Source organism: Oryctolagus cuniculus, chromosome 3 (assembly GCF_964237555.1).
Source record: "Oryctolagus cuniculus chromosome 3, mOryCun1.1, whole genome shotgun sequence".
Lineage (NCBI taxonomy): Eukaryota > Metazoa > Chordata > Mammalia > Lagomorpha > Leporidae > Oryctolagus > Oryctolagus cuniculus.
The window spans coordinates 148,348,923-148,359,666 of NC_091434.1; the positions used below are offsets into that span (position 1 = coordinate 148,348,923).

Below are 10,744 nucleotides of genomic sequence, written 5' to 3' on the forward strand. Positions count from 1 at the left end.
ACTGTATTATAAATGACTTGCAGCCGGCGCTGCGCCTCACTAGGCTAATCCTCCGCCTTGCGGCGCCAGCACACGGAGTTCTAGTCCTGGTCGGGGCGCCGGATTCTGTCCCGGTTGCCCCTCTTCCAGGCCAGCTCTCTGCTGTGGCCTGGGAGTGCAGTGGAGGATGGCCCAAGTGCTTGGGCCCTGCACCCCATGGGAGACCAAGATAAGTACCTGGCTCCTGCCATCCAATCAGCGCGGTGCACTGGCCGCGGTGGCCATTGGAGGGTGAACCAACAGCAAAGGAAGACCTTTCTCTCTGTCTCTCTCGCTCACTGTCCACTCTGCCTGTCAAAAAATTGAAAAAAAAAAAAAAAAGACTTGCTTCCTCATCCCATGATCTTACATATATGCATGTAAATTACAGTATTTTTCAAAATAGTGTATTTATTTATAGCATAGTCTCCTCAAATCCCCCCTAAACCAGGACAGGCATTACAGTATCAATTTTAATATTTGTGTCAAGAAACTATATTTCCAAACACACAGAGAAGATGGAACTATTTTTTTCTGCCTCCGAGGCAAACTTGGAAAACTGTCTTTCTCAGGATGATGTCAGGAGCTAGGGGGCTGTTGTGAATGCCAGGTGTGAATAATTCCAAATCCCAACCACCTGTGGCTTCTTTGAGGCCTTTTAAGGCAGCCACTCAGAGGCAAACACAGCCTCTGGGGCCTTTCAGGCCCTAGCTCTTGAACTGAGTGATATGGTGAGAAAAAAGCTGGCGTTAAAAGCCTTTTAACCCAAAGGGTTTGAGCAGCTAATGGACATCATTCTTTTGGCAAAGGGGAATGATGTAAGAGCTCTTTCTCCACTTTAAAACTCAAGTCTTAATTATATAACCTTTGTAGAAAGCTAAAGCCTTTTGTTACAACACACTTTTAGAGCATGTTACAGTGCAGCAGAAAGCTAGATTTATCAGCCTTACCTACATTGCTCCGGTTTCCCATTACACCTTTAACTTCCTCAACTGTTTCCAGTGATGGCAAAAATAATCGTTTACAAATGATATCTTCATTTTAACCTCTCTGCAAACTGATGATAAATTTGGGCCTTGAAATCAAGCAATGCTAGCATTTAATGTGGTGTCAAAAGAGTTTCTGAGAGAACTGGGAAGTCAGAGAACAGAGACATGTCCACAGGTGAGAACAACAACAAAAACGTTCAGCAACAAACAATTATCTTAGTAGAACCTGCAATTTCCATTCAAAGTATTTCTAAGAGAATATTAACAAACATGAACATAATGTATTTTTGCACAGAAAAACAAACTCATAAGATTTTGGAATTGTAAATAAGCCACAACTCTGGTAATCATCTTCCTTGATTAACATCTTTAGCTTCTATTTGAAACATGACCATTTATCATCCTAGCATCTTTCTTTCTAGTATGAGATTAATGTAAGCTGCTTTTTAATTTTAATAACAATATAGCCTATCCTCCACATGGAATTAAATAAAGAATGAAACCAAGTCTCTAATGGTAAATAAGCAAAAGTGAAGAGCTTTGGTTCTGCTTATCACTGTCATACAGTAATTCCAGTTACAACACAATTTACCATCAAAAGACTTAGATGAAAGGTGCATGTTGAAATAATTATAAATGCACTTCATTGTGTTTGCAATAGAAATAAGTTCTAGAGGCCAAAACAAATTTTCAGCTATTAGGGGGTTAGATAATTTTGTTGTAGCCCCAGTAAGGAGGAACAAAAATGTTGAAGGGGTGGCATGCTTCAGTAATAATTAAAGACATGCACCCAGTCTAGCAAGGTACTAACATTTTTGCTTGAGCAGGAGAGTCATCACTAAGATATGCACTTTGCCCAGGGATTCTTAATGCTAACTTGCAAGAAGGTGTGAGTGTGGCAGAAAAGACTCACCTCTGGGACTCTTGAAGGAATTGAAATAATGCTTGTGCAAGTGAACAGTCAGATTTTACAGGGAACTTTGGAATTTAGATTTCACTGTACACAGAATTAACAATTTGGGAACTAGTTCTAATATACAATATAGTGATTCATCCAAATGTGGGTAAAACAATTCTGATACTTTGAGTAGAATTATGAATTTCCTTCTGAGTTGAGGGAATATGAGATAAGAAACCCCTGGGAATATTGGACAAAGATAGCAGATAAAGAATCAAAGGGAAAGTGGAGAACAGTAAATTTATAACCATTAATACGAAGCATAAAGGAATGCTTATGATTTTAACACTCATAATCATTGCAACATACAAGACAACTTCAAAAAGTTCATGGAAAATGGAAGATACATTTATTTTGGTGATATATTTATATGCATAGTTTTTTTTTCATAATACACATTTTCCATGAGCTTTTTGAAGTAGCCTTGCATATACTGTTTCTCTCCCACTAGACTAAAATATCTCAATAAGAGACTGTTCTGACTTGTTTTCCACTTACCAAGCCAGTACCAAGCCCAGTGCCCTATATACATTTGTTGAATGAATGAATAAACAAATAAATGATCAGAAAGCATTCATGGAAGTCCAGGCAAATGGGTAAGTGGCCACATCCATGTGTTAATAACAACAAATCAGTTAACTTCTATGTAAAATGCTGGCATTGAAATCCAACAAGCTAACAACAATCAGTCATAAAGTGTCCTATCTACACGTAATTTGTTTCATCTATTCACTATGGTTAATTTTATGTTATCTAAATAGGGTCTCTGTAGGGGAACTGGGCAAGTTACTCTCCTCTTTCTTACTTAATATCAACATAGGATTTTACAAACACAGACTGAATGCTTAGCTCCAGCCAGACATCTCACAAATAAATCCATTGTGCACAAAAGGAACTAGATGAAACAGTATAGACACATCCATGCAAGTACATCACCACTATTATGGAAAACAATTTAAAGACTATTCAACTCATATGCATAATGAGTCCAAGAGGGATGCATTATTATTCATAATGGGCCTTTCTCCAGGGGAAGTTGGGCTCCCTAGAGGGTATCTAATCTTATAGGTTGAAGATTAGTAACATTTTCAAGTTGAATTAGTTACAAACTGTTTTCAAATACTGAATATTGAAACGGGTGCCAAAATAGATAATGTGATTAGGTCATTAAGACACTGAAGCAGCCTTTTGTTTTGTATGTTTACTACTAGTTTTCATTGATTTCCAAGTGGAAATAATTAGCTAGGGATGACTCTCATCCACTGCTTCCCACTTGACCTGCAAATGCCACATTAGTCAAGAGTAGGTTTAACCAAAAGTCAGTAAAAGTTCAGCCTTACACATGGATCACGGGAACTGGTCACTTGCCAAAACTGTTGAAATCTGTTATTCCAAGTGGCTAAGGAAAATCAGGCAGCCTCACCAGGCTCTTGTACTGGACTCCTCAAAATCTACACCTCAGTTTTGTTGTCCGTTTAATGGAAGCTAGTGTTAGTAAAACCTACTTCATCTGACCTCAATATTATTGCTGAGTTTTCTGTTGATTGCTGGTGATATTTGAACCCCAAAGCAAAGTTCTCCATAAGTGTGATTATTTTAGTTGTGTCTCTCCTATAAATTTCTTTGAGTTGGAAAAATAATGAATATCTTTTTGATAAGTTTCCTGTTTTGTGTTTTAGATAATGGTTTTTAGTATTTTATTGCTAGATACAACTCATTGTACATTCAACTTTGTCTCAGATCCCATCAACTTTGGTGGAAAGTAAAAATGAGGTCAGAGTGCTCACTAAATCATGGCTTGAGCTGTTCTTAATATGAGCAAAACTGGGTAGTTGCATATTTCATTGAAACATTTCAATGATTTATTTTTCCTTATTTATACATATAATATTCTGCTTGCTTAAATACTATAGCAATATGAAATTCTGTTCCATTAGATTCCTAATCTTTTTCAAATACCAAAAACTCCACATACAAAACATAAAAAAAATGAATGGAAAGTAAACAGAAATAAATACATTTTTTCTGGTTTTGTCATAATGATATTGTAAATCATTTTTCTTACAAGTTATATATTTAGAACTAAAACTCTCTACTATGCTTGAAATTAAATAGCGATGTTTATGTTAAAATTCTGAAGTAATTAATTAAATAGGAGTACATCTGTAAATATTATTGGCATGTGAATAGAGAGATGATTGTGATAACTACCAAATAATGCTCCTGTAGAAATTATTATATCAATTTATCAGCTTTATGCTATCTTTTATACATTGCCATTTCTAGAATATAGTAGCTATAAAAATCAAAAATAAAACCAAAATAAAGCTGCCCTTCCTAGTTTGTGCTTGCCTCTGGATTAAAAATAAAATTGTTATATGCCAAAAATAGATAATTGATTCCAAAAAAATTAACAGGCTACACGGGGAAATTTTGGCAAATGCAACTTTATATTGAAGTTCACACATCTGTATCTTAAAGAATGAGACTCACAGAATCTAATGTATTTCTAAAATACCAGAAATCATATTATAAGCTTTCACAAGTTAAACTGAAATAATTTAAACGACCAATACACTGAATGTGCAGGAAGTATAAACAAGACTGTGCCTTCAGTAGAATAAATGCTTCACAAATTGTGCAGGATATCATACTAAGGCTATGGTCTCCTCTTGACAGCTGACTGAAAATATAAACATCCATCAACTGCCTGCTTCTTAGAACACACTAGAATGGGTAGCACATCTCAGAAGGAAATCTCATAATTCTGGTGATGTGCACCTTAATTTTCAAACCATATGAGGAAAAAGTAAAGGAGTATTAAAGGGTCTTCCATGCACTTCCAGATGCAGACCATGACCATTACTGATTCAATCTCCCTTGACTATTTGCTCCAATGCTAAATAACATGAAGGATACTAGATAACCCTTTAAGGCAACATGTGTTTATTCTGTATTACTAGAACTGCTCAATTGTGACTGGCTGATACCATTAATGTTGCCTCTCAGAACAATATCTAGCATTTGTAAAATATGAATGAATTGGAAAAACTTTATACCAAATCAACAAAAACCACATAATACAGTTCAATGCTAGCAATTTCACTACTAGGTAAGGAAAATAGTATTTAGAAATCATAATGTATCAATACAAAAAAAAAAAGAGTAAACTTAATTGGATCCAATATACCGCTTTGGAATGCTCCCCAGAACTTACAAGGTGATCTTTAAAGTGTAATATTCCAGTAATTCATGGCACATCTTTAGAGTAGATTACAGTACTTTAAGTCCCCAAATATTTTAGTCTTTGCAAAAGAAAAATAGTATGAAATGTTTTTAAAGTCTTCAAACGTCTAAAATTAGTTTTTTATCAACACATTTACCTCATGTCAACTTAATTTATTGATGTCCAATGCTAATTAGTTTTTGATTTTTTTCATATGTAGTGATATACACAGCATTTAGCACTGATACTTAGCACCTGCTACTTTCATTATCTAGTTTTCCACCACAGAAAGAAACTTAGGGCAGTGGTTCAATCCTTTCTTAATTACAAACCTTCGCCAGCAGTCAGCAGGATCACTCTGAGATTTAAAATAGGATTATAGGTGAACTATTGCAAAGATTGCAGAATGGTGCCCAAATCCTCATAACTGCTGATCCCATTCTTGAATTTCTTCTCAAGATATGGCTACGGGCCACAACTGCTTAGCAGAGAAGGTTAGTGTTTCACAAGGCTAAAGATTTACAGATGCTCCCTCATATAACACAGTAAGGTTCCCTTGGTAACCTGGATTTTCTGCAGTAAAGAAGGGTTGTGCTGAAACAGCGCCTCAGCTCCCTGTTGGAGAAAATGCAGACAAAAGGATTGATTCCTGCTTGGGCAAAACTCATCCAGACAGCCGCTGTTAGAAATCCCCCTGGTACTACTGGCCCTCTTGCAAAAACTCTCCAATAACAGGCCACCAAGTAGGGGCCCCACAAGGTTAGGAAGAGAAAAGTCATTATATAGAACATTCTGCTGATTCTTTTCTCCATTTTGAACTCGTCTAAGACCAGCAGCCTTCTTCTGCCTGTGGTGTTTGCATTTTGCCTGATGCCCAGCAAGGTGGGAGGTGTGGGACCCCTTCCAAATCCTGCTAGCCAATTGGCAGCTGCTTGGCCACTGGCTCCAGGGCCATGGAAAGTCCAGTTCTGGCTGACTGCTGCTACAAACTGCACTGGCTTCATTTTCCTTCGATCGTGGACAAAAAATATCAGCTTGAGGTAGACAAGCTGTGTAGCTAGGAGGATGAGAGCAAGGAGCAGCATAAATCCTAAAGAATCATTAGCCCTGAAGGAGCGGTGTTGGAAGGTGCATTGGTCTTCCTCTCTAATGAATGAATAAGTGCCCACATCTAAAACTGGGGGGAACGCCATGGCCACAGACAGAGTCCACACCATGCAGATCACAGCCAGACACGTCCAAAAGGTCAGCCTCTTTGTATAGAAGCGGTGATGGGCGATAGCTAAGTATCTGGTGACACTGATGCAGAAGAGCATGAAAGCAGTGTGGAAACAGGACAAAACCCCCAGAAAGGCAATCACTTTGCAAGTCAGAGTCCCGTAAGTCCAGGTAGAGCCATTTTTGACAGAGTTGAAAACAAACGGGAAACAAATTGCAGATCTGAGGATATCTGAACAGCAAAGATCCAACAGGAAGTAGTAAGGTGCTCTATGCAAGGTCTTATCTTTCACTAGCAAAATGGAGATCAGAAGGTTGCCCACCACGCTGACTCCTATTATGAAACCCAAGGAAGTCAGTTTCAGAAAGGCTGTTAGAGGCGAAAGATTCTGCAAAATGTTGTCAGCTGCATGGCTATAGTTCGCCATAGATGGATGGAGGATAAGGATACAGCCTCAGTCAAGTCTCATGATCTAGATATAAGAACAAGGAAAAGACCGATCCATACATTTTACTGAAAATGTAATCCATAAAGAGAACTGATGCAGTCTGCCGTCATGCTTTCTCTTTTCTTCCATTTGATTTGCCATCAGAATATCTGGAAAAAAAAAAAAAAGAAAAGAACTATCAGTTCTTAAGTTAACAACCAATGATGTCAGTGTGAACATCAAGCTATTCATTTATGGGGAAGCAAATGAAGTTCTAATTTTGATTATTGTTATTGAGATTTTAGAAAATTGCCCTGTTTAGTTTTCTAAGCTGGGTAAATTTTCTAAAAGACCCAATTCTAGAGAACATACATTTGATTGGGTACTTTAAGGAAAGAAGGAATAAAATGCTCCACAGTTGTAAAATATGTCAGTCCAAGAATTAATCACTAGTATTGCGATGGAATCCATGAGATTGCCGATAGAGACAGAAGAGGCTACCTATGTTGGTGTGAGGTCTTTCAGTATCTGGCAGGGTTGCACAGGCAGCGGCTCTGCTGCTATTCGGATTCAAAGAACCCCTGCAAAATACATGTCTTCTAACTCGTGTCACACTACTCATACTGCATAAGAGTATTTGTTGATTCATCCCAAAGCATAATTTCAACATTGCACTTCAAAATCAATAGGCACTTGTCCCAAGATTTAAAGTGGTTTAATCTTTTGTCTTTCCCTCCCCACCCCACCCCTCAGTTTTGGCAAATCTTTTTTTTTTTAAGCCCACATGCTCATTAAAAATGGTTAATGTAAATACTGGCCTGGAAAACACACCCAGAGGAATAATGCATTTCCAATTGTAAACCCTTGGCTGCCTGGATGCCAATGAATCTAACCCGAAGCTGTGTTTCTTGGGCAAAGTAAGCTTTTCCCATATACAATGATGATCTTTGATGCAAATCTCAAGTGACTTCATTTTAAAACAAAATGCACATTGCCTCCTTGGTGCTCAGGAGCCACACCAGGGAAATTAGCTTCCTCGGTTAATCCCACAAAGCATGTTTCCTCTGCCACTTCCCACTTCGCCCAGAATATGCCGATGGAAGCCCAGGCAAAACTGCGTTTGATGGTTTTAATTTCCCCACCGGTACCTCCCCGGGTAAATACCGATCGCATCATGCAACATTACGAAACCTGAAATCGGCCACCCCTGGATTTATAATGGGGGGTGGAGGAGGGGGAGGGGGAGAGACATGCATTACATACGCGAAGATGGGGAGAGACATTGCTTCCGTGCTGCAAGGGAACCGTGCCCGGGGAGTCGCAGTCTGATATTCCTCAGTCTCGCAACGCTTTCCAGAAATGGAGCTCTCAAGAAGCCTTACCGAAGATGCATTGTCTGAATGTGCTTCCATTATGCAGTTTATTGTCCAAAAAAAAAAGCAACAAAAAATACCACCTCAGAGAGGGCTCTTTCCTGGTGAACCTGCAGTTTCATCAACATCGTGCACTCCCCCACCTCATCACCCCCCAAACTTAACCGGGAGTATATCCTCCTACCTGTTGGTGTTGGATATCCCGACAGACTATAGCTTCTTCTTTCTATAAATTGCTGATTTTTTTTCTTTTTTTTTTTTTTTCCTTTTTTCTTTTTTTTTTTTTTCCCCCTTAGTGCCTTGACTGAGCAGCCAGGCAGGGCTCGGCGGCGCCTGCGCGCTGGAGCCTCCTTGAGCTCCAGCCGCGTCCTCCCCTGTCGCAGCGGCACCGTCTCCCCCAGTAACGCAGGGGCCGCGGCGGCGGCGGCGGCGAGGGCGGCGACCGGGCTGTTCCAGCCTCTCTGGAGCCCTCCAGAGCTGGCTGGGCGGATTGAATGCCCCGTCTGCTTCAGCCGGCGAAACTAGGCTTTTGTCCCGGTGTGGCTGCTTCTGAACTTTTCCTTGCCGGTATGTGAAGCGGGGGCTGGGAGAGGCTTGTGCAGGACCTCAGGCCCATCCTGTGCCCCTAGGGCAGCGCACGCAGCGGCAGCCGAGCCCCGGACGCCCGCCCCCTCCCCAGCTTCCCGGAACCCTCGCCTTCCCCGAACATGGTCTTCCTTTCTCTTTGAGGTCCAAAGCATTGGAAGCTTCTTTCGGATTTATTCTTGAATAATTCCCCCAGCTGACCTTTGAATTGGTAGGTTAGCTGGAAGAAAGAAAGAAAAGGGGAGGGGGAGGGGGAGGGGGAGGAGAGAAATTTAAAAAGAAAAAAAAAAAGCACAGCAAAAATCCTGTCAATGGGGAAGAAGAAGGGAAGCAGGTTAGGGAAGCCCTGTCTTTGTTAGCCATGCTCGGTTCTCGAATGCACGCGAATATACGTTTAAGTTCAGAGGACAACTGCGAAACGATTTACATCAATTCCACCTTGACGGGTATGACTGAAGAATCAGGCTTAACCACATGCTAGAGGGCTATCCCCTGCCTTCCACCCCACCCAGCAACCCTCTTTCTTTCCCCTTCTTGCAAATTCAGCTGACCGACCGACTGGTGATGTCAACGGAGTTGTGTACTTAGTTTCCTTTTTCCTCCTTTGCTATTACAGATGACAAATACTGGGAAAATGACGAATACATAAAACTTACACCAGTCCAAAAGGTCCGATGATATCACAGGCACCTCTTAACCTGACACATGGGTGCTTAGGGATGCCTCTAGAATCAAGCATTATTGCCCCATTGTACCGTCTCTGAAGAGTTTTGTTTGTGGGGATGGTGGATTTTAAACAACCCTCCCCTAACCACGGAAAAAATAAATAAATAAGTAAAAATAAAGCAAGAAGACGTGCTTTCATTAATTCCCAACGTAAAACGTCTGCTGCTCTTCCAGCGTGCTTATTGCTTTATAATATTCTGTTAATGAAACAGAAAAAATAAAAATCTTCTCTACAGTAATAATTTGATCTCGAGACAGCAGTAAAATACCTCACTGCTGGGTGGTGAGATTGTGACATTCGGGGGAAGTCAAGCCAATCAGCATACAGATAATATGGGTTAATTTACATATTGTATTTCTATTGGACAAGAGGAGGAAAAGCTTACTCTGTTTAAAGCTTAAAAAACGAATACTTCATTGTCATGATGTCACAGTTGTTACACAAAGCCCAATGTTGGTAATACTGAAAAAAAAAGTTAAAAATTTTTTTAATGATTTGCCCTTGGATTTTCTTAACTCGTCAAAAATGGATAATGATTTGTTTAAACAAACACTAAAGAAAGAGAATACTCATAGGGCATTTAACTTTGCCACTCCCTCAACCTAGAAAAATTAATCCTACAGCAATGCTGCAAGTAACTTGAGGACATTTCCCTTGGAGCAAAACATTATACTTCTTGTAAAACAAGCAAATTCAGACCTCAAAACTGTATGATGGTTTGCAATTCTAAGTGTATGGAACTATAAGTCAATTCCATTTGTTCTTTTTACTTCTTAATTAGTGCCTTAATGTACTTTGCAAAGAGTTATTATTTCCTGAATTTTTACAGTTAAAAAAAATCTATAAGAGACAGGAGGTTGCCGAGTATTCATGTTGGCCAGATGTTAGGTTCTACAGATTAGGGAAAAACTATTTAAAAGTAAATTAGAGGCCAGCGCCTTGGCTCAATAGGCTAATCCTCCGCCTGTGGCGCCGGCACACAGAGTTCTAGTCCTGGTCGGGGCGCCGGATTCTGTCCCTGTTGCTCCTCTTCCTGTCCAGCTCTCTGCTGTGGCCCAGGAGTGCAGTGGAGGATGGCTCAGGTCCTTGGGCCCTGCACCCGCATGGGAGACCAGGATAAGCACCTGGCTCCTGGCTTGGGATCAGCGTGGTGTGCCGGCTATAGCAGCCATTGGGGGTTGAACCAACGGAATAGGAAGACCTTTCTCTCTCTCTCTCTAAC

At 40.2% G+C, this 10,744-nt stretch overlaps 1 protein-coding gene and 1 long non-coding RNA gene across 2 annotated transcripts; one reads left to right on the top strand and one right to left on the bottom strand.

The window, feature by feature from the left end:
• Positions 1 to 4,396: 4,396 nt before the first annotated feature.
• Positions 4,397 to 8,943, bottom strand: GPR85 (G protein-coupled receptor 85). The gene is made up of 3 exons (XM_008258291.4): positions 8,395 to 8,943; positions 8,101 to 8,242; positions 4,397 to 7,007 (listed from the first exon to the last, which is right to left on the bottom strand). Exon 3 carries the CDS (start codon positions 6,835 to 6,837, stop codon positions 5,725 to 5,727), a length of 1,113 nt encoding a protein of 370 aa, XP_008256513.1. The 5' UTR covers positions 6,838 to 7,007; positions 8,101 to 8,242; positions 8,395 to 8,943; the 3' UTR covers positions 4,397 to 5,724.
• On the top strand, positions 8,656 to 9,647 carry LOC138849047 (uncharacterized). Its single transcript, XR_011387416.1, has 2 exons — positions 8,656 to 8,777; positions 9,412 to 9,647. It is a non-coding gene; the product is annotated as an uncharacterized lncRNA (long non-coding RNA).
• The last annotated feature ends 1,097 nt before the right edge of the window (positions 9,648 to 10,744 follow it).